Genomic DNA, 23,998 nt, shown 5'->3' on the forward strand with positions numbered 1-23,998 from the left:
CGGAGAGATACCAACAAGCCTTTGGAAAAGGCTCTTTGTTCATAACTGTGAGAACTGGAATAATAGAATCATAGAACTGTAGTGTTGGAAGGGACCTTGAGGATCATCTAGTTCAGCCCTCTGCAGTGCAGGAATATGCAGCCATCCCATACGGGGATTGAACCTATGACTCTGGCATTATCAGCATCATGCTCTAACCAACTATGCTATCTCACTATATTTGGTGAGAAGGGCTGTAGCTCAGTGGCAGAGCATCTGGTTTACACGCCAAAGGTTCCTCGTTTGATCCCTGCATCTCCAGGAAGGGATAGGAACCCCCCCCCCATCTTGATCTCTGAAGAGGAGCTGCCAGTCAGTGTTGACAATACTGAGAAGGATGGACCAAGGGCCTGATTCTTCCAGCTCTGACCAGCAGTAGCTCTTCATGGCCTCTGGCCGATACTTTTCCCATCACCCGATCCTCAAGTGCCACCCCCCTGGGGATGAAAGTTTGGCCCCCTGTTCACAAGTCCCATCTGCCTCCTCATGGAATGATAGAATTGTGTAGTTGGGTGAGATCTCCAAGGTTCATCTAGTCCTCTGCAGTGCAGGAATGTCAACTAAAGCATCCATGACAGATGGCCAGCCAACCTCTGATTACAAACCTCTAAGGAAGGAGAGCCCAACATCTACCAAGGGAGTCTTTTCAACTGTCCTATCCCTTTACAGACTGAGAAGGTATTAAATTCTCTCTCTCCAGGTCCCTCCTGAGTTGGCTTGTGTTTTTTTTTCTGCTTGCAAAGCTCCTTATCAGCCAGTGACACCCGCAGGGATTTCCTGCCCAGGTTGTCCATCCCAGCCCTGATTTGCACAGGAAGGCGGGAATAAAAAGGCTGCCCTTCCCCATCCAGAGGGACCTCTTGTCTCCAGACAGCATCACAGTGGGACCACGGAGGGAGAGAAAGAGGGAGCAAGCATAGAAGCAGCCCCGGCTGGGGAGGGCCATGGAGCTGCAAAGGCCGGCAGAGGTGGTTCTGGCCATGGTGGCAACTGCGTTCAATGGGAGTTGCTTAGGGAGGCAGAGAGTGGCCCACCTTTCCTGGCCGCCGCAGAGGGGCACAGACAGCTGACAAGGACACATGGCAGGTATCGTATGACTGTTGAGGTTCTAAGGCTTGGGGTTGTTTGTGGAGCCAGGCCACAGAGGATGGCTGTCGTTCAGTGGCAGGTGCGAGGTACAATCCATTTATTCAGAATTATGAGGACCGTGGTCATTTATTTTTAGGAGAGGGGCTGTTGCTCAGTGGCAGAGCATTTGCCTCTCACGCAGAAGGACCCAGGTTCAATACCCAATGACACCGTCAGGTAGGGCTGGGAACATGCGCTGCCTGAATCCCTTGAGAGTCACTGCTGCCAGTCAGTGCTGGCAGTCCTGAGCTACATGGGCCAGTGGTCTGGCTCTGTTATAAGGTAGCTTCCTGTGGCTTTATATAATGCAGTCCTTTCTTCAGTGCCATGAGGACTAGAATCTTGCTTTATTTTTTGGGAAAGGGTCATAGCTCTGTGGAAGAGCAGAAGGTCCCAGGTTTGAGGGGCTCCCACCCCCACTGGCAGCAACTCCAGTTAGGACTGGGAGTCATTCCCTACCGGTAATCCTAGAGAGCTCCTGCTGCTGCTCAATGTAGACAGAACTGAGCAGAACATAGTGTTTGAAGGCACTTCCTATGCTGCTGTTTAGTTCTGCCCTTTATTACACAGAACAATGAGGACTGGAACCTTATTTGGTTTCGGGGAGAAGGTCTGTAATACTATGGCAGAGCATCTGCTTGGCACGCAGAGGGTCCTGGGTTCAATTTCTGATGGCATTTCCAGGACTGGCTAGGAGAGACCTCTTCCCCAAAATCTTTCCAGTCAATGCGGACAATAATGAACCAGATGGACTGAATGTAAAGTGGCTTCCCGTGTTCCTGTTTAATTCAGCCATTTGGCCATTACCATGAAGACTAGACGCTTACTTTATGTTTATAGGAAGACCCATAACTCAGCAGCTGAGTACCTGTTTTCCATACCAAAGGTGCCAACTTCAGTCCGCAGTGGTGCTCCAGGTAGGGCTGGGAATAAATAAAGTACCTTATCTGGAAACCTTATGCTGCCAATGCTGAGCTAGAGATGCCAATGATCTGACTTGATAGGAAAATAACTTTGAGAGCAGCGGAAGAAAAATGATAATATTTGAAATGGAAGAATGTGTCTTAGGTTAAATGTTTATTAGAATGCATTATGTGGATGGGATGGGATGAAGAACAGCATGTAAGGAAAGGTGGGAAGTAAAAGTTTAAAGAGGAAATGTATAACAAACTTAAAAGCTAAACAAATTCCTTCCAGTAGCACCTTAAAGACCAACTAAGTCAGTTCTTGGTATGAGCTTTCGTGTGCATGCACACTTCTTCAGATACACCCAGAGTGTATCTGAAGAAGTGTGCATGCACACGAAAGCTCATAAAGAACTGACTTAGTTGGTCTTTAAGGTGCTACTGGAAGGAATTTGTTTTGTTTTGACTATGGCAGACCAACACGGCTACCTATCTGTAACAGAAACTCTTGCATGACTCTTTCCAGTCATCTTTTTGCTGTTTTCAGAGCGTGAAGATTAGCTGTGATTCCTACACTGCAGGGGGTTAGACTAGATGATTTTTCAGCTCTAAAATTTGATGTTACTATGAGATACAGTAGGGGAGCGGGCAGGGGGGCTGGCCGTCTCATTTGCATCTGGTCAAAGCAGCAGAGAGTAGGATGGTGGGTGGGAATGGGTCTGACAACCTCAGACTACCCATGCCAAGCCCCTCACAACTGTTCCTTCTGCCACTCTCTTTTGGACCTGAGTGAGGGAAGTGGCAGAGCAAATCCACCTTCCCTGTAAGCAAGATGAAAAGGCTCTGCCAATGTTCTTGGCTGACTTTCTAAAATGCTACGGCAGATTTTGAAATCCTGACATATTCCTAAATTTTTTAATATTTGACATCCGTGGTACAAAAAGGATGTATTGGTAGCTGAAATACTTTCCTGCATATCAGGGAAGGGGTCTTCTGCACCCCTATATATTATTGGACTCCAGCTCCCATCAGGCCCAGGAGACAGCACGGCCAACCCTAATGGGAGATGTGAGTTCGAGTCCAGGGTCCCCAACCTTTAATGCCTTTAATGTGCTCTGCAGAAACCAGCAAGGGACTCTTTTCACAGCTGGAATGAAGCACTGCCACCTATTAATGTCTGCAGTGGGGTGGTGGTTCAGCTGCTGTAAAAAAACCCAAACCAAACACAGGAGTAGGAGTCAGTCAGAAAGTTGGCAATCTGAGCAAATTGCATGCATTAGCCTCCTCATTAATGGATGCCTGATTAAGGCATCCCACAAAACCACCTCTTAGACTATGCACAACTGTGCTTTTTCCTCTTGCTCCAGCAGTAAGAATTCAAAGTGCCCTTTGGAGAGAATCCACTTCGGTTTAATGACAGATGACGGATCAAGATGCTTTAGGTGAGTCATTTTAAATGCTGCAATACAGTCCCTAACCTTTTGCCAAGTAAATAAAACAAGGCTAAAATGATATTGTGGAGCTGGAAAAGGTTCAGAAAAGGGCAACCGAAATATCAAGGGGATATAATGACTGCCCTTAGAGGAAAAGCTGCTTCATTTGAGACTTTGGGGTTTATGGAAAATGCAAGGAAGAGGCATGGCACTTTATAAAATGATGCATGGCATGGAGAAAGCATGGAGGGTGACACCCAGGGACATCAAATGAAGCTGAAGGTTGGAAGATTCAGGACAGATAAAAAGGGATAATTTCTTCACAACAGCGCAGAGCAAAATTGGGGAGCTCACTCCCTTAGGAGGCAGTGATGCCCATCAGCTTGGATGGCTTTAAAAGAGGATTGGGCAAATTCATGGAGGAGGAGAGGGCTATTGATGGCCATTAGCCATAAAGACTATGTTCTGCCTCCACAATTGGGAGGCAGCAATGCTTCTGAATACCAGTTGCTGGAAACCACAGGAGGGGAAAGGGCTCTTGTCTTAGAATTCTGCTTGCTTGTTTCCTACAGTCAACCTTTAGACTAATGTGAGAACAGGATGATTGACTAAATGTGCCATTGGCCTCTTCTTCTCTTCCAAGCGAGGCTGCCGTATGTAGACTCTAATTTGTGAGGCATAAGCTAACTTTCTGTCTAGCCCGATAACATTTTCTGTGACCAACAGCAGCTCTCCAAGGTTTCATGACGACTAGGGTCTCTCATGATCTGCCACAAACTGCATATCTGTTACAGATAGGTAGCCGTGTTGGTCTGCCATAGTCAAAACAAAACAAATTCCTTCCAGTAGCACCTTAAAGACCAACTAAGTCAGTTCTTGGTATGAGCTTTCGTGTGCATGCACACGAAAGCTCATACCAAGAACTGACTTAGTTGGTCTTTAAGGTGCTACTGGAAGGAATTTGCATATCTGTTGACAGAGACTGAATTTTCTGTGCTGCATACACTCACTTGATATTTAAAGCACATTTTACATTTCATACAGTTCCTAGCACCCTCAACAAAGTAGTTTTCAGGATTCTTTTCGGAAAGAGGAAAGAATGTGCTTAGGACTTAACTTATTTCGGTGACAATTGTTTAAAACTATTTTAATTGTTGCAACTGGCTCTGGGGCCTTAAGGTGAAGGGCGGTTTATTATTACTATTAGTAGTAGTAATAGTAGTAGTAATTTTTGGTGTGTAGACGCTTTTCATTGTGATCGCCACAAGGATCCATGCACAAGTGCTTTCAAAAATAGCTACCGGTATATATTGTCATGATGATGCCCTGATTTAATAACAAAATTATTATTTAATTGTTTTGCTTGCCAAATGTTTAAAAATGTTGAAAGGGTGGGATGCAAGCTCCTGGTTGTATCTAGAGTAGACCCACTGAAATGAATGGGCATTGCTAACAGGCCCATTTATTTCATGGGGTCAAGTTTGAGTAGGGCTTTGTTTGTAAACAAGGGGAAATAAGATGTACTGCAAAATTGCACCCCATTCCCAATGTCCAACTGAAGGCCCAAAACTGATACAGTGGTACCTCGAGTTACATATGCTTGAGGTTACAGACTCTGCTAACCCAGAAATAGTACCTCGGGTTAAGAACTTTGTTTCAGGATGAGAACAGAAATTGTGCTCTGGCGGTGCAGCGGCAGTGGGAGGCCCTATTAGCTAAAGTGGTCTTCAGGTTAAGAACGGTTTCAGGTTAAGAATGGACCTCTGGAACAAATTAAGTTCTTAACCCGAGGTACCACTGTAATGGATACCCTTTAAATTTTTGTTTTGTTTACAGTGGTACCTTGGTTCTCAAACTTAATCCGTTCCGGACATCTGTTCCAAAACCAAAGCATTCCAAAACCAAAGTAATGCAAAATGGATTTTTGTTAATTAAGTTCTTAACCCAAGGTACCACTGTACCTTGTCCACACGTTGTAGGTTCTCAGCCCTAATGTGCTAGCTTTCCCTTGGGGAGTAAGTCCCATTGTAACAAGAAAGCTTATCTCTGGGGGGTGGGGGAGTGGACAGGATTTGGCTGTAGATAGCAACTCAGGACCAGTTTCACTAGCTTTCTCACCTGCTGTTACCCAGACCTAAGTTTCTGGTTCTCTTGATTCCTGAAGAAGTAACCTTACTGTTCATTTTTTGGTTCAAAAACACAAACACGTGTTCAGGCGGTTTATGGAGAAGGAGGAGGCACTGTCCTCTTGGGACAGTTTTCTGAAGGCAAGTTTCTTATCTTTAATGGGGGGAGAGAACAGTGCAGAAAGAATTCCTTCCTTTCTTCTTGCAATCTGCAACCTCTTTGCAAAAAAAGTGAACGGTCCCCCCCTACGCTCCGTCCAAGGATGGTGCAGAGCTCAAATCTTTTCTTGATAATCCTTTCCTTGAGATCAGTGGACTGGCTGAGAGACAGAAGCGAGCAAAGAAGGCGAGGTACACATGGGTGTGTGCGTGTGTAAAGGCAATTCTGGATATTACTTTTTTAAAAAAACGGGAAGAAAAGGAGAAGGAAGCGGGGTGGCAGGGATATTTGGTTTCTTCAGGGGGTGGAAAGGAAGCGGCCGGTTTGCAAAAGCGCCTCTGCAGGAAAAGTGAGTAGCATTTATTTATTTTTTGGAAAGCGGAAAAGCGCCTGCAAGGACCGTTGCTGGGGGCTTTTAATGTTGCTCCCCCGCCCCGTTTTTCTCTCTTGTTTGCACGCTTTGGTTGAGGCAAATCAAGACTTAAATCAGCTGCTGGATTTGGGAGGAGAAAGAGGGACCTGTGTGGAGTTTTGTGTGTGTGAGAGGGAGATTCCAAAATCCGGTTTCTTTTTTCCTTTTTGCTAATGCAAGATTTTTTTAGTAAAGAGGGAGGGAGTTTGGGGCGGTGGGTGCCTGTTGTTTGTCCTAGCCTCGTTCGCTCGTGCAATGCAACTTTTGCAAAACATTTTGCAGCGGGCGGCGAAGGGTCCCTCTCGGTGGCGCGGGAAGTAGAATTTGCTGAGGTGGAGAAGAGGGCAGATAAGGCAGCAGAATTTAGGAGAATCTCCTGCACAGATTTGTTGCAGGAGTTGTTGCTTAAACAATAGGATTGAACCGGGGGGGGGGGCGGGTTGTGAATGGGCTCCAATCCCGCCCCCGGAGAGAATCTCCTTCGCTTCTGTCGCTTGAACAATAGTTATTTCTCTACCCACCCCGTTGCACAGAAGACTCCTATTACACAAAGAGTAAAGCTCTTTAAATTTATATATTGTATATGTATGATAATGAGAGGACCTCCCCACCTAGTGGTGGTAAAAAAAGTTTAACTTGCCGTTAACACAGAAAAACTTCATTTTTTAACAAATGCATAAAGAAAAGTATTTACGCGTGTTTTTTAAAAAAATAATGCACAGGATATTTTAGATAGCTGATGCAACCTGTTTTGACCAATAATGCTTTTCAAACCCAAACTTTATCTATTCCTTATTTAATAATACGTATATGTATATGTATTGCAAAGGAATAGCAACCTCAAAGTGGTTTATGAAAAGATTAAACAACGAGATTATCAGTTTTAAAAAAGTTTTAAAAAGCTATTTAAAACTTTAAACCAAACATGCTTTTTAAAAATGCTGCTTTGACCTCACAACTGTCCTGCGAGGGAGGCCTGATGTTGAGAGCTAGTAAGATCAAATTGGTTGTGGAGGAGGAGAGATGTGATCCCTTGAACCGTTGAGGGAGTTGGGCATGCTTAGTCTGGAAAAGAGGATACTGAGTGGAGATATGATAGCCATCTTCAAATCTCTAAAGGGCTGTCACATGGAAGATGGAGTGAGCTTGTTTTCCCCAGCTCTGAAGGGTAGGACTTGAACCAACAGTTTCAAGTTACAAGAAACGAGGAAGAACTTTCTAAAGGCAAGAGCTGTTCTAAGAGATGTTCCACAGCGGAATGGTCTCCCTTCGGAGGTTGTGGACTTCATTGGAGGTTTTTAAGCAGAGGTTAGGGACGCGGGTGGCGCTGTGGGTTAAACCACAGAGCCTAGGACTTGCCGATCAGAAGGTTGGCGGTTCAAATCCCCGAGGCAGGGTGAGCTGTTGCTCAGTCCCTGCTCCTGCCAACATAGCAGTTTGAAAGTACGTCAAAGTACAAGTAGATAAATAAGTACCGCTCCGGTGGGAAGGTAAACGGCGTTTCCGTGTGCTGCTCTGGTTTGCCAGAAGCGGCTTAGTCATGACCCGGAAGCTGTCTGCGGACAAATGCCAGCTCCCTCAACCAGTAAAGCGAGATGAGCGCCGCAACCCCAGAGTCGGTCACGACTGGACCTAATGGTCAGGGGTCCCTTTACCTTTACCTTTAAGCAGAGGTTGGATGGCCATCTGTCATGGATGACTTAGTTAAGATTCCTGTATTGCAGGGTGTTGGACTATATGACCCTTGGGGTCCCTTCCAACTCCGCAATTCTATGATTTTGTGATTTCACTTTGCTGGCTCTGACTGTGGAGGCAGACCATAGTAATTGTGGTTTGTAGCCGTTGATAGCCTCTTACTGCTCCATGAAATTGTCTAATGATCAGCTTCACTAATTTAACGAAGAGATTCCCGCTGCTCCTAGGTGTCCGTCCTATTCAAATGAGCTGAACGAATTTGGAAGCACTTTGCATGCATGTAGGAGACCGAAGATAATTCTCCAGCACAAAGTTGAGCAGCTGGAAAGAACGTTTTTGTGTGTGTGTGTGTGTGTGTGTGTGTGTTTGAGAATCGCACTTTCAATCTCAGCCTTTGAAGGAGAAGGGCAGATCACAGGTAAAAAGATGCACCTGTCTGTGGGTTTTCCGGAACTTGGTCAAAAACAGTGTTTACTCAATGGGCAGTAAAATAATGGAAAACCCATTTGAAACAGCAGGTCCCAAGGGGAACTGTCCTATCAGTGACAGACTTCAACACTTTTAGGAAAAAGTTTAGCAGCACAGGAGCAGAGCTGGTAGTTCAAATGTCCCTCCTCACCATGGGTGATGCTGGCTGCTGGGAGATGAGGTAGGACTGGAACACAGGACATAAGCTCTGCAGTGGAGCTCTCAAGCGTCTCCCTGTTGATTGTAAACAATTGCAACCTATATGAGGAACGGGTTGGTTTTTAGTGAAACCTTGGATTGCAGTTAAGCCACAGTGTGCCCTATTTACTATAGAGTCATAGAACTCTAGAGTTGTAAGGGACCCCCAAGGGCCATCTAGTCGAACCCCTTGTAGTTCAAGAACCACAGCTGCTGTGCTGCATTGACATTGCTTACAAATTTTCAGAAACCAGCACTGTCCCTTCATAACGTGGAGATATTTGTGAATGTTTCCCATTATCTGGCATCATTCTCATTTAGTTAGTGGCGCTGATGGAGAGGAATGTTGTGGGAATGCATCTAGATTTGAGTCGGTCTGACTGCTGGAATTTATCTTCCTGCAAGCATAATTTCATGACTGCACAGTTGATTGTGTTCTGGGATTTATTTATTGTTTTGGAGTGGAGGAACGGGACCTGGAATGCACATAAGGGAGTTGTGTGAGAGTTAACACAGTTTCGGCATGAATTGGAAGAGATTTTTACATCTCAAATGAGCCTCTGCTAATTCCTGGCTCTTAACTGCCAACTATGCATTTTGAATGTTTAGTAATGTCCAGACTCCAAGGGGGGCTGGCTCGGATATTTGACGTTTCCCAACATGCTGTGTGCTACTTAGTCATAGAATTGTAGAGATGGAAGGGACCCTGAGGGTCATCTAGTCCAACCTCCTCCAAATGCAATAATCTCAGCTAAAGCATCCATGACAGATGGCCGCCCAACCTCTGCTTTAAAACCTTCAAGGAAGGAGAGTCCACCACCTTCCGAGGGAGACTGTTCCACTGTTGAACAGCTCTTACTTTTAGAAAGTTTTAGCTGGAATGTTTAGTATGTTTAGTCAGAATCTCCTTTCTTGTAGTTTGAATCAGTTGCTTCGGGTTCTCCCTCTCTGGTGCAGGATCACATTTACACCATTCATTTAAAGCACATGGCTTCCCCCCAAAAACCCTGGGCACTCTGTGAGTTTTCACCTCACAGTGCTGCAATTCCCAGCACCCTTAACAAACCACAGTTTTACATGTTTTAATCAAGTGTGGCCTTTAAGTAATTCCTCATGGGCATATTTTGATCAGAAATTCTCACCAAATGCATTGGGTGGAGCAGGGTGCTATAGGGACACCCCGTTATTTGAAGAACCTCGAGTTTTCCCCTGCTTTCTATGGTGATGGCAACTGGTCTGGCAGCTGTTCCCGGGTCCAGCTTTGCTAACCAGATGTCCAGTTAGCCAGATGTCCAGAAATCAGGGTTTGAACTTCTGGACCAGAGGCACGACCACAGCAGCAGCAGCGGTTAGGGCAAAGCCAGGAGATCAATGACAGTAGCAAATGTGAGATGCCAAAAAGTGTTTTCAGCCATCTGGTTTCTAAAAAGCATCCAGCATATCTATCTTTTGGTTAAAGTTTATTTCCATGATCAAATCTCTTCATCTGCCTGGTGTGGGGTGGGTTAGTGCTTCTTCCTTTACAAAGCTGGAGAATTCTGACGGCTGGGGGTGAAACTTTCCCGCATTTCATATAATTCATCTATCATCTATCTATCTATCACCACTCCATTAAGGAATATTTTGTCTCCCATGGCTCTCCCCAAGTTAATAATAATGCTTTATATGTAGGAGTGTAAATTACTCTGCAGAACAGTTTCCTGCAGATTTTCTCAGGTGCTGATCAAAAATCCCCCGTTCTCTACATTAAGAGGAGTCTGGCTGCTGGATTGGACCCAGAGCCTGCCTCATCCTGCGTCTGGTTGTTGGGCAGATGCCCCTTGTAAAACCCACAGTGAGCAGGATGCAAGCATGACAGTGCTCATGATTGAACCATCAGCTCTGTTCCTGGGTTACTAAACTTTTCCCTAAAAGTGTTGAGGTCTGGCCCTGATGGGACAGTTCCCCTTGGGGCATAAGAAGAAGCTGCCTTGTCAGATAATTAAGAACATAAGCAGAGCCTGCTGGTTCCAATCTAGTACAGTGGTACCTCGGGTTACAGACGCTTGAGGTTACAGACTCCGCTAACCCAGAAATAGTACCTTGGGTTAAGAACTTTGCTTCAGGATGAGAACAGTAATCGCGCAACAGTGGCGCGGCAGCAGCGGGAGCTAAAGTGGTACCTCAGGTTAAGAACAGTTTCAGGTTAAGAATGGACCTCGGGAACGAATTAAGTCCTTAAACCGAGGTACTGAGGTACCACTGTACTCTGTTCTACACAGTGGCTCCCGAGGTGTTCAAAAGGGAAACCAGCAAGTGGGGTCTGAGCACAAGAGCCCTCTCCCCTCTCTTCCAGCAACTAGGATTCAGAAGCATTGCTGCCTCTGTTAAGGCAGAGCCTGGCCATTGTGGTAATAGCCTTCAATAGGAATTTGTCCTCTATGAATTTGTCAAATCCCTTTTTAAAAGCCATCAACGTCAGTGGCTATCGTTGTCTCCTGTGGGAGGGAGTTCCATAGTTTAACTATCTGTCCTGAACCTTCCAATATTCAACTTCACTGGATGTCCACAAGTTCTAGTGTTATGGGAAAGGGAGAAAAAGGGTCGTCGTCGTCCACCTTTTACTTGCCATGGAGTTTGTTATTCATTTTATTTTTCTTTATTATTATGTCATTTTTATTATAAATGCTGGGATTCCTGCATGGCAGGGGGTTGTACTAGATGACTCGTGGGGTCCCTTCCAACTTTACAGTTCTGTGATTCTATGTCACCTCATGCTGGCTCTGGTGATTTAAATAGGTGCTCAATTATTTGACTTTTCATTGTTTTTGACGGAGCCCCTGAAAACCCACAGACAGGTGCATCTTTTTTTACCTCTTACCCGCCCTTTCCCTTTCATATACAACTTCATTGTCTACAACTTTATTAACATCTATCTACAACTCCACTAGCATCTCTCGGTATTGTGAATAACACCGAACTTACCTTTTGTTCTTCATGAACTTATCTAAAAGACTGAGTTAAGCATTTGAAAAATCTATTGAAACCAGACATTATAAGTTCATTTTAGGCTGGGTAGTTCGCAAGTCTCTGTGGCTTTGTTTAATGTTTTGTATTTTTCTCAGAAGATTGATAAAGTATATATAATTATTGCTCTGTGTATATTAATCGCCAACGTGTTGCATGAGTTGTACTTCTTTCCCTTTCAGAGGCTGGGATTGCAAGTGTGACATATTCTCTCTCTCTCTCTCTCTCTCTCTCTCTCTCTCTCTCTCACACACACACACACACACACACACAAAAACACACACACACACAACCCCTGTTCATTTCAGCTGTAGTCTCCTGCATGCGTGCAAAGTGCTGTCAAATTCCTTCATCTCGCTCTCTCTTTTTGTTTCCAGGTGTGCGCACTGAAAAGCCCCTTGCTTTAAAACACCCCCCACCCACACCTGTATTTGCTACACTGGAGGGGTGGGGGAGAAAAGGCCCAGCAGAGGATAGGAAATGAGGAGGATCAGCTGCCTTCTGGCATTGGTCCTTTTCATCCTTGCTGTGATCAATGCTGAGTGTTCCTCTAGACCAGGGTAAGTGCCCTTTCTCTTCGGAGCACCATTTCCAAGGCTGCTTTGCTTGGAGTGTCATGGCCAAGTGGGGATTTGAACTCTGATCTCCCAGATCCTAATCTGAAACTCTAACCACTGCACCACACTGCCTAGTAGGTTGCAAGAAGGCTGGGATATTGTGTTGCTTTCTACTTGATTTCACTGGCCCTCCTTTTTCCTTTCCTTTCTAAGGAAGGCTCCACAAGTAATTTAAAAATATGTACATGTGTGTGTAAATGCTTGCGTAGGAGGCCAGATATCAGATTCTGACATATGCAACTATTTAACTGGATTTATATACTGCATAATCATCAAAACATTTAAGTGGGTTACGTAAAATACAAAAAAAACCCCACACTAAAACTACCAGCGAAATCAGACGTTGAAAACAAGTTTGTATATTAAAATACATGTCAGCTTTTGCATGTCTGGGGAGGTTTGCTTAAGGGAGGAAGTTTTTCACAGCTAGGCCAAAAACAGGCTCCTGCCTTAAATCAAATGTCTTCCTCTCTGGAGGATGGATCCTTGCAAGTGCAAAACGGACAGGATGTGGCATGTGTTGTGGGGCTCGTATTGTGCTGCTGTAAACCTGATGTGGGGGTCTGTATTTGGTTTCTCCATTGCAGGCCCAGAGTGTGCTCCATGGGGCTAAAGAGCCAGGTGGTGTCCTATTTCGTGTCCCATGCCCAACCTATGTACCAGCCTTACCTCACCTTGTGCCAGGGATACAGGCTCTGCAGTATGTACAGGTATGGAATCATACTCAGCCTTTTTAGTGTAGAGCAGGGTTTCCCAAACTTGGGTCTCCAGATGTTGTTGTTGTTTTTTTTGACTACAACTCCCATCATCCCTAGCTAGCAGGAGCAGTGGTCAAGGATGATGGGAACTGTAGTCCACAAGCAACAGGAGACCCAAGTTTGGGAAACCCTGATTTTTTTTTTAAAAAAAAGGCAAATAAGAGCTGGAAGTTTTATCAAATTAAGCACAGCATGGGAAAAATTGGATAGAAGAAGAAAAATGTTTTACTGCCTTTCTAAGTAATACTGGAAATGGCAGAGATCCAATGAAGTTGAATGCTGGAAGATTCAGAGCAGATTAAAGGAAGGACTTAATTCAGTCGGCACATAGCTAAACTGTGGGACTCTCTCCCTGCCTCTGCAGTTGGCGGCTGCAGTGCTTTTGAATACCATTTGCCTGCAACTGCTGGAGGGGGAGAGGGCTCCTGTGCTCAAATCATGCTTGGGGGCTTCTCAATGAGGCATCTGGTTGGCCACTGTGAGGACAAGATGCTGGGCTGGATGGGCCTCTTCTGGCCATCCAGATGTTTGTCTTACTTTCTTTTGAACACTTTTGTTTCCTTTTTCTCATGGAAATGGTAAAAATAGCCATTTCTTTTTTTTAAAAGCCTTGCAACTCTGAATACTAAATCTTTGTGTTTTGGCGTTATTTGCAGAACCATTTACAAAACTGCCCAGCGCCTAGCCTATCGGAAGCAGTCCTATCCAACATATGCCTGCTGTCCTGGGTGGAGACGGGCAAATGGTGCCCCTGGGCATGGATGCAGTATAGGTAAGCCTCTCATTCATTCATTCTTCACTTGGTTTCCCAATCGTAGAACCATATACTCATAAAATTGTAGAGTTGGAAAGGCACCCAAAGTTCAATCCCCTGCAATGCAGGAATCTCAACGAGGTCAAATGTGACAGGCGTATATGCTTGAAAACATCCAACAAAGAAGAGTCCACCGCCTTCTGAGAGAGTCTGTTTCACTGTGAAACAGTTCTTACTGAAAGATCTTCCAAATGTTTGGTTGGAATCTCCTTGCTTGTAACTTGAAGCCATTGGTTTGGGTCCTCCCCTCCAGAGCAGGAGGAAACAAGCCTGCTCCATCTTCCATGGGACACCCTTTTAGTTATTTGAAGATGGCTAGCATATCTCCTCTTCGTCTCTTACCCAGACGAAACATACCCATCTCCCTCAACTATGTATGCTGCTTTGTATATAAAGAATGCATGCCCATTTGCTCGGGCTGCAAGTGAGCAGTGGGGACACCACTATTTGCCAGTGTCTGTTTATTTGTTGCACTCAAACCCCACCTTTTTACTCCCAAGGAGCTCAAGGTGGCCTGCATGGTTCTCTCCCTCCTTGTTTAATCCCCACAACAACCCTGTGAGGTAGGTCAGGCTGAGAGGCAGTGACTGCCTCCTTGTGTTACACCCACTGAGCTTCAGGGCCAAGTTGTGGTGGTGGTGGTGGTGGGCGTTGAACCCTGGTCTGTCTCGGGTCCAGTGTTCATAGAATCATAGAATTGTAGGGTTCAAAGGGACCCCAAGGGTCGTCTAGTCCAACCCCCTGCAAGGCAGGAATCACATCTACAGCTTCCCTGACAGACAGGCACCCAGCCTCTGATTAAAAACCTCCAATGAAGGAGAGTCCACAACCTCCCAAGGGAGTCTGTTCCACAGACCACTGTGGCCTTTTACCTATTACTAATTGATTTTTGAGAAGCAACACACACAGTTTGAAAGCAGAAACATTTTCCTGGGCCAAGTTTAAGGATCTTCCTATCCACACACCCCTGTTTTAACCGTGGCCTTCTCTTCCAGCAATCTGCCGCCCCCCTTGCCAGAATGGTGGGAAGTGTCTGTCCCCTAACAAGTGTTCTTGCCCTTCAGGATGGAGCGGAAAGAGTTGCCAGAAAGGTAAAGGCCACTTCCTGCCCCCCCCCCCCAAATTGGTCCTTGAGGACCTTTCTAACCATTTCTTCTCCCTTTCTATCTGTCTATCCAAATACATAAGGGCTGCCTTCCATGGGCGCTCAGAATGAATTTGCATGTGCAGGTCTCTGGTGGTCACAATCTCAACGTCCCTTGCAAAAAAAGAAAACAAAAGCAGTTTTTTTTTAAAAAAGATTGAATTTGTTTATTTATTGAATAAGCCTGGCCCTTCATCCCCAGTTAGAAGCATATAAAAACAGTTTACAACTAAAACCATTCTATGATTGCAATGAGAAACATACTTGTATCTGATCTGATGGTGGTGAAAACAGCTACGTGCAAGGGAAGCTGGCTGAGATCGTAGTACCGGATAATTGTAGGGTTGGAAGGGACCCCTAGGGTCATTTAGTACAACCCCCGCAATCAAACGCTATATAGTTTGAGGCTTTGTGACTTTGCTCTTGTGACTGGACTAAGACCCATCCTTTAGGACACAATTCCTTTCTTGGTTTCAGATGTGGATGAATGTGCTGGAGGGAGACACGGGTGCAGCCACACCTGTCACAACGTGGTTGGGAGTTACCGCTGCACCTGCCAGCAAGGTTACGAACTTGGTGTGGATGGAAGGACCTGTGAGGCTCTGGGGGTGCCTACTGATGCTGTGAGCCCAGGTAAGGCCAACGTAGACCAGGCAAACTCTTCGGGTGGCCTTATAGATTTGCCTTGCATTTCAGCCATCATTATTCTAAATGGTGCATATGTTAAACTGTGGAACTCACTTCTGCAGGAGACAGCCACCAACTCGGATGGCTTTAAATGAGGATTAAACTAATTTCATGGATGTCCCCATGGTCAGAGGCAGTAGTCCTTTTGAATCCCAGTTGCTGGAAGTCACAGGAGGGGAAAGTTGCTATTGTGCTCAGGTCCTGTTTGGGGTCTTCTTCCCATGGGGACCTCTGGGTGACCATTGTGGGTTTGTCCACACTTCCACTTTTCCTGTGCCTAGAAAGCATGGGTCTGAGTGGGTTTTGTTTGCTTGCCCTGCTGCTTTCCCCCCAGGGAAAACTTCTGTTTACCACTGAATCAGAACAAAGTCAAACTGCAGAAAAAAACTGATTGGCATTGGTTCCGATTCAGCAGTAAACAGTGCATTTCCCCAGGGGAAAGCGGTGGGACAAGGGGAAGTGTAGAAAAGCCCCAGGAGAGCAAGATTCTGGACTGGAATCTTCCTCTTGTGGCAGTGAATTCCCTAGCTTAACTCTGTGCTGCATGATGTCCTTCTTTTTATCTTCAACATTCAAGCTTCACTGGATATCACCCAGGCCTTTGGAGGACATTGATCCATTCACACCAGTGTTTGTGCTCTGATCTTGCTTGTGGGCTTCCCATTGGGGCGTCTGGTTGGCCCCTGTGAGAGCAGGATGCTGGACTAGATGAGCCATTGGCCTGATCCAGCAGGCTCATCTCATGTTCTGCCCTTTGTTATCAGAGGCATTCAAATTGCTCTACCTTTTTTTTGATGATGATGCTGCACCACACTGTTAACTAGCAGAAAACCAGCTTTCTCCTATCATCCATAAGTTGTGCTTTGGGAAATGATAAGGAAATGATATAAAGGATTAAGTAAAAATAGATAGTTAATTGGTGAAAGAAGAGAGTGTAAAATTACAGTGTGTTAAGATAAATTATTAGGATAAAAACTAAGATAGAAAGGATTTGCTGAAATATCTAATTGAACTAGAATACGAAAAAGGGAGGTGTGAGGAGGTAAAGGAAACAAGCAAACGAAAAATGAGTTGTGGGAAGGTTTGATCTGTTTTTTTTTTCCTTTCTTTTTTTTCTTGGTCGTTTGTCTTTTTTGTAATCTTTAAAATTGGAATAAATATTATTTTTTAAAAAAATAAGTTGTGCTTTGGGGCAGCCCACTTGCTCTTCGTCACCTTTGCCTACCTGTTCTGCATAACATCCGTGTGTGGCCTTGCCGTGACTCCTCTTAAGTGCCCAGTCTGAGCTCCAGTGGGCTGAAGGAGCCTCTTCCCCCATAGTCTGTTTGCCTCCATTGCCCTCTAGCCTCCTGGAAGAAGATCAGCACCCCGAGCCAAGGCTGACTGCCGCCCATTATTACTTTTGGTACGCGCTGTGCCACTTCAAACTCGTACCGTGAGTAATAATGCGCGGAAGCCCGGCACCTGCGCCAGAAGGACATGAGAGGACCCACCATCGTCTTCAGATTCTCAGGTGTGCTGCAGAGGACATCCCCCAGTGCCGTGGGAACGACCCCATGCTGCCACCCGTGGCCTACAGATATGTCCTTCTGCCTGGGCGGGACTGGTCAATGGAAACCCTTCCTGTGCAGATGATGGAATTGCAGGTGGGCAGCACACTCATGCTCGGGTCCTGCTTTGGGCACCTGGTTGGCCACTGTGAGAACAGGTGGCTAGACTAGATGAGCCCCCTTTGGCCAGATCCACGAGGACTCTGCATAGATCTACTGTTACTGCAAAACTTCCATGCCCAGCGATAGTCCAGCTATGAATACCAGACTGATTGATTGAATCTTCAGTTTCTTTAGTTCAAGGAACCACTGTCTTACTTGTATTTTTTTCTCCCTCTTTGCCGTGAAACCTGTGCAGCTAGGACCACCAACCTGATGGTGGAGGATGAAGTTCGGCAGCTGAAGACCAGGATGGCCGCTCTGGAGGAAGTGAGTCTTCTCTGCTAGTTCTTGGTGGGTGGGAAGAGGGTCCCTCTGCAAGGGTGGGGAACAGGCTCCTGGCCCTTAGCAAGTAATTTACTATTGTCATGGTAGAACATCCATGCCCAGGGGCAGTCTACCTGCAGGTACTAGTTGCTGGAAACCACAGGCGGGGAGAATTGCTATTGCATTTGGGGACTTTTTCCCATCAGGGCTGCTGGTGAGGCCACTGTGATGGACTAGATGGGGCCCCTTTGGCCTGATCCGGCAGCCAGGCTCGTCTCATGTTCTTACATTTAACAGATGCTGGGGTGGGTGAGAGAAGGGTTCCTGGTGTGGGAGTTTTGAGTGGCTTGTTGGCTAGTCTTGGTTATGAACCTCTCCATTAGTGGCTTTCCTGCTGTAGTTTTGCCTTAGTTAACCATGGCAGCAATGGTTCCTCTTCTTTTAATCAAAAGCGGCAGCTGGGGTTACACCTGGTCTTTGTGGCTAGATAGCTGTTGCTCACCTACTCACTAAAGGTTTACCTGTTTCTCTTCCACCACTCTCCCCCCCCCTCCGGCCTGCCAAACTTCTTTGGGTAGAAATTTCAGCTCACGCTAGCGCCATTCCTCAAAGTGGAGGTACCAGGGTTGGAGGGGACCCCTGCTGACCCCATCGCCCTCCTGGTGCACTCTCTGCAGAAGCTCGACAGAATCGACTCACTCAGTGAGCAGATCTCTTTCCTGGAGGAGCGGCTGGAGATTTGTAAGTGGCAATAAAGTGTGTGCGGGGGGGGGGGGGGACTACACAAGCCTCCCTGAGTTTATTCCCCTTTCAACAAATGCTGGGAAATGGGAAACATACGGGAGCGTAGTGGCAAATTCAGAAGGGCAATGTCTTTTTTTGATAATTACACCCCTTCTAACGTGATACAACCTGGGAGAGCCAGTGGTTAAGAGTGTCGGACTAGGGATCAAGGAGAGACCATGGTTTGAATCCCCCCCTCCACTTGGTGCTGAAGCTCACTGGGTGCGACCTTGGGAGCCATTCACTGCCTCTGAAACAAACCTACCTCACAGGGTAGTTGTGGAGCTGGTAGACTAGGGTTCAAATCCCCACTCATGTTTTTATTATTTTGTCTTTTAATATATCTGCTTTTATATTGTTTTACTTCTATTAAGAGTTTAATTCCTATTTAACAATAATCTTCTATACGTTTGTACTTTTTTGTATTTTTATGTGTATTGACTTAATTGTGTGATGATTTAGCTGCTTTGAATCCTGGAAGTAGGTTGGGTATTATTATTAATAATAATAATAATGATAATAATACAATAAAAGCTGGCAGGGACGGGGGACAACATCTTGTTGGATTTCAAACAGATGGGAATATCATTTTGATGGCTTTGATCACTTCTCTCTCTCTCTGCTTTGCAGGTTCTTGCAAAAATGAACGTTAAGGAAGACAACAGAAGATTCAAATGGAGCAGGACTCCTAACCTCTTCTGTGTCACCAAAATATGCATCTGTACAGCAGCGAATAACTTTGTGGACTAAAGAAGCAAAGTGAAGCCATCAGGCGATAAAGAAACACAGGATGTCAGCTAGAAAGGAACTCTTATTGGCGTCCTGAAAATTAAGCAAGCTGCAGCTTCTGGTAATAGAGAAGCTTGCAACCCTCATCCCCAAATGTGGTACTTAGGAAGCTGCCTTATACTGAGTCAGACCCTTTGTCCATCTAGCTCAGTATTGTCTATACTGGCAGCAGCGGCTATCCAGGGTTTCATTTCTTCCCTTGAAAATTAAGCAAGATTCTAGACCTCATTGTTTTGTATAAAGGACTCAAGTAGCAACAAAAGAAGCTGCTTTATACCAAGTTAGACCATTGGCCTTTTTAGCTCAGTAAACTACCCGGTTGGTTTGTTTTTTGGTTGGTGGAAGGAGAAGAGAGGATGAAGGCTGTGTTATCTTAAAGCAGCTTTGCCCAAACCTGATACCTTTGGGACTACAACTCCCATCATTCCTAGCCCTTTAGCCATGCCAGCTGGGGTGGGTGGGTGACTGATGGGAGTTAAGCATCCGGCAACATAATCAGGCCAGTGGCCCATCTAGTTCAGCATCCTCACAAGAGTCCAGTGGCATCCTGGCTATGATTCCTGCATTGGATTAGATGATCCTTGGGAGCCCTTCCAACTTTTCAACTCTATGATACTTATGTTCTGGAGAGCTGCAGGTTCCACCCAACTCTGAGCCATACCTCCTGTTTTCTTCTGCCACCATAAGCGTGTACAAAACCTTCCTATTTTGAAAATAATTGTCTAGAGAGAACTTAATGGTACAGTTTACTCACTCTTCTGCAAAAGTGCAAAGGCTCGACACCAGTAATGACCTGATGCAATATTATTATTTTTTTTCCTTTTGGAAATAAGTTGCTGTTTTTTCTCCAATAAAAGACACACACACAAAGAGAGTTAAATGCTATTCTTTGGGAAGAGGTTGCAATAATGGGCTTCAGGAGAGGAGGGTGGCATAGCACCCATGAGCAGAAATAGGATCACTGGGTGTGACCTCTCTTCAGATGACAAGTAAGCGTATTGGGGGAATTTACTGCCAGAAATGGTGGTAGCTGTTGCCAACATTCTGGGCTCCAAGTAGATGATTTTAAGAAATCCATAGAGCCTCCCATTGAATTTAGTGGCTGTATACACACCCACTCATATTTGATAATGAGTGCCTACATTGGGAACTCCCTGTCTATTGACACCCCATGGGTGCCCTCTGAAACATTGTTTAGACAAGCCTATACAGGTGCCAGTTTTAGTCTCTTTTTAATCTATTGTTATTTCAACTTTTCAAAAGACTTAAATTATTGTTGCTAATTTTTCATCTTCATAATTTTATTATTTTAGTGAACCGCTTTGAGGTTTTTGTTTTCTTACACAATCAAGTGGTATATAAATTGTATGAAATAAATAAACACAGGCCTTAAGAGTAGAGGATTTTAGAACTTCACAGAGCCTCCCCATTCAGTGGCAATATATCTGCAAATTTTGGGGGTGGGGGAAGGTGGAATAAGGCTCTGTTGGATAGTTGTGATAATCCTGGTATGAAATTTCAAAGTCATACCGTTTTAAGGCCAATCATTTCATCTTGAACCATTAAATACATTGCAGGGTGGGTGACAACCAGCCTAATTGTGCAAACACCAAGGGAGCATTTGAGACCTCTTCCCGCTGCCCCAAACAGCAAAGCTCTTTCTGCAAAATGAATCACACCACATCAGATACACTTCTCTTTAAATAAATTGTGCTTTATAAAAATCAGACCACACATTTCCCCCCCTCAAAACATCAACAGCATGCAGCCACTGATTGCTAGAGGCATTTCTTTCTCTCTCTGACCCCCATGTAGAGGATCTGTGCATGAAGGCAGCCCCACTCCTGCAGCCAGGGTCAAACACAGTGTCCCAGATTGCACAGTCCAAGGAGGTCCCCATTAACACCCCCCAAAATGATCACTGGAAAAAATATCTTTAGCCTGGAAGTGGAACAGTTTGGCCTGGAACAAGCAGCTAGTCCGTAATCCTGTCTTCCTAACACAAGTGGCAAGAGGGTGGCAGCCCCCCATCCCTGGCCAATTCCTGTACATAAACACATGGGTCTGACCCACACTTTCATTTGTGTTGCCACTTTCTCCCTGGAAAACCCACTCCTTATCCAGCAAACAGCAATTTGGTTTTCTTTGACTTTTTGAATCATGGTACAGTTGTACCTTGGCTGATGAACGGAATCTGTTCTGGAAGTCTGTTCGACTTCCAAAAATGTTCAAAACCCAATATGAGGCTTACGATTGGCTGCAGGAGCTTCCTGCGCTCAATCGGAAGCCGTGGAAGCCCCATCGGATGTTCGGGTTCCAAAGAACGTTCGCAAACCGGAACACTCACTTCTGGGTTTGCAGTGTTCAGGAGCCAAAACGTTTGAGCCATAAGGCGTTCCGACAACCAAGGCACGACTGTATAAGTAGTTTATATAGAGTGTGGACAAGTTATCAAGAGCTACTGGAAATGACAACACCTTAATGGTTATTTCCTATAGAAGCTAGTATAGAGTGGGTTTTCCTTGGAAAAGCAGTGGGGAAGATAGAAAACCACTCTGACCCATGGCTAGGAAGCCCTCAGAATGGACTATGAAGGTTTGGCCACATCAGCTGCTCATCAACATGGTACCCTCCAGGTGTTCAACAGCAACTCCAATCACCACTGCAGAACATTTGCCATGGGAATCTGGGAAGGGCTCATGGGAGTTGGGGAAACAAACAGCATCTGAAGGGTACCAGTTTGTGGACTGCATCATCTGTGCCAAAGCATCTCAGCTGCCCAAGTTGGGGGGGGGGGTCCTGTGTCTTTAATCTTACCTCGCACTCCTAACTTGAAACAGAGAAAACCTCTAGGCTTTATCCAACTACAGCCATGGAAAATCAAGTTTCAAACACAGATGATGCTGGATACAGCCCTTTATTTCCTCCCACCCAAAAATGCTTTCAAGGGGTGTGACTTACTTGCAGCCTTCCCCAACTTGGCAGCCTCTGGAATATCAGAGTTGAACTCCCAAGTGCCGTTGGTCCCATGGGCATAGCCAGAGAGGGTGATGGGGGCTGAGAGTCCAGCAACACCTGGAAGGTGCAGGCAGGTGGAAGCAGGCTGCCTTACTCTGATCCCTGTTTTCCCTATTCCTCCAGAGTGGGGTTATTAATCAAACTTGGTGGACACTGGCACAGCTGTTTTGAAAGGCAGGCAGGCTGCAGAGAATCTGCTGGGTTTTGCAGTTTCAGCAATTGGGTGCCCTGTGCCACACTGCCCTGCCCATGTCCAGCCATGGAGATGAAGACTCCAGCGCTCACCTGCCGCTAAGCAAGAGAGAGACCATGGCCACATCCTATTTGTGGCTTGGAAACAAAATTATCACTTGGAACCGAGAGCCAAAAAAGCAGGCCAGACAGAAACTTTGCCTGGTGCTGGTCGCTTTTGCCTAACTTGCCTTTGTGCAAACATGTTTGTAAAACTAGAACAAGTCTTGTAAAACAAACACACCCCAGAAGCAATTTGGCTTTCAAGCCTCCTTCCGTTCTTGGAGTGAGGGGGCAGCTCTGCTCAAGGGCCTATGGGCTTCTTTTCCCTGAGTGCATTCCTGCCTTAGATGTGGAACAAGAGGGCAACTGAGATAAGCCCCACTTGCTCTGAAGAGAGGGTTGAGCATGGATCAGGACCTGCTGATGGCCCTTCAAGTCCATGCTGAGGACACTCTTTACACAAAGAACTTCGGAAAGTGTGTGTGTGCCTTCTTTTAAGCAAAAATCCATTATTATTCCCAGGGTTGTATTTGGGTGGGATTTTGCAGTTTCTCAAATCCTATAGCTATTAACAATATGATTTTATTTTATTTTTTCATTTGGAGAAAATACATCTGCTCCAAGAGGCACTCTTGAAGAGCAGCTGGTCTTTTAGGAATCAGAGCGGATCTGCGCACACACAGCCCTTTCAACAAAAACAGTGGCTCAAAATTCCCCAACTTTCCGTCTAAGAACTTTAAAACATAGCATGACCTTGAGCAATCCCTGCCCATCTGACGAGCCAGTCTAGTTCACCACACACCTGTCCCCTATGACAACACCCAAACTGATTATTTGTGCCCAGAGATGGTGAACTAAGCAGGCCACGAACTCAGGCCAGCGGGACACACTTGTGTGACAAGGCCCCGGCCCCAAAGAACACCAACAAGTCTAGTTCATGGGCAATTCTTATGTATGAAAGAAGTGCCGAATAACACCTGTGGCCCTCCAGATTTTGCTGGAGTGGAACTCCCATCATTGTTGTCTTTGACTACTGGTCATGCTGGCTGATGGGAAGCCCCAAGAACCTCTGGTGGGCAAGCAGGGTTAGCCACCAGCATAGTGGAGCTTTTCCAGATTGTGCCCTAAAAACAGAATGGAACAAACCCTTTGGAAACATCGCCCTACACAAGATCCTGGCCAGCAGAAGCTGGCTGTGGGATCACACCCCTGAAGCAAAATGCAACTGCGAGATTTTTTTGCAACTTACTGGGAGTGTTTCCCTTCCTTTAAACAAAAGGAGGCAGGCAGTGCAGGGAACTTAGCCAAATGTTTAAGAAAATGCTACCCTGCTCTTGAGTGAGTTTGAGCTTCATTCTGGCTACCAAACTCCCCTGACACGTACATCCATTTGACACCTGCAGCTCCCAACAGATGGGGAGATGTCACTTGCTTCCCATTGTAATGATGGGCCTTTGGCCTGACCTCATGGAAAGCTAACATCTGTAGCTGTCCAGCTGTTGACGAGACTACAATTCCCAGCATCCATCACTGTGGTTAGAGCAGATGGAAATCCGACAACATCCGGATTCCCCTAACCCTGTTAAAAAGCAAGGACGACTTTTCAAG

The 23,998-nt window shown here is 45.6% G+C and overlaps 1 protein-coding gene across 5 annotated transcripts; it reads left to right on the forward strand.

The window, feature by feature from the left end:
- The first annotated feature begins 877 nt into the window (after positions 1 to 877).
- Positions 878 to 20,010, forward strand: EGFL7 (EGF like domain multiple 7). Of its 5 annotated transcripts, none has more exons than XM_081847251.1 (10): positions 879 to 1,125; positions 3,440 to 3,514; positions 11,948 to 12,130; positions 12,775 to 12,897; positions 13,602 to 13,717; positions 14,755 to 14,850; positions 15,381 to 15,536; positions 17,499 to 17,569; positions 18,145 to 18,307; positions 18,980 to 20,010. In XM_081847251.1, the coding sequence occupies exons 3-10, from the start codon at positions 12,051 to 12,053 to the stop codon at positions 19,000 to 19,002; spliced, it is 828 nt and encodes a 275-aa protein (XP_081703377.1). In that variant the 5' UTR covers positions 879 to 1,125; positions 3,440 to 3,514; positions 11,948 to 12,050; the 3' UTR covers positions 19,003 to 20,010. The 5 variants fall into 5 exon arrangements, with proteins under 5 accessions (XP_081703380.1, XP_081703377.1, XP_081703376.1 ...); XM_081847250.1 differs by having other exon boundaries at positions 3,443 to 3,514; XM_081847252.1 differs by having other exon boundaries at positions 3,447 to 3,514.
- The last annotated feature ends 3,988 nt before the right edge of the window (positions 20,011 to 23,998 follow it).

Source organism: Podarcis erhardii (assembly GCF_964252035.2).
Source record: "Podarcis erhardii genome assembly, chromosome: Z".
NCBI classification, from domain to species: Eukaryota; Metazoa; Chordata; class Lepidosauria; order Squamata; family Lacertidae; genus Podarcis; species Podarcis erhardii.

Bases quoted from the DNA above. Each gene is read 5' to 3' on its own strand.
- EGFL7 (XM_081847251.1), top strand. From the start codon at position 12,051: ATGAGGAGGATCAGCTGCCTTCTGGCATTGGTCCTTTTCATCCTTGCT. The intron at 13,718-14,754 runs GTAAGCCTCTCA...CTTCTCTTCCAG, and splicing joins TGGGCATGGATGCAGTATAG to CAATCTGCCGCCCCCCTTGC. The intron at 14,851-15,380 runs GTAAAGGCCACT...TCTTGGTTTCAG, and splicing joins CGGAAAGAGTTGCCAGAAAG to ATGTGGATGAATGTGCTGGA.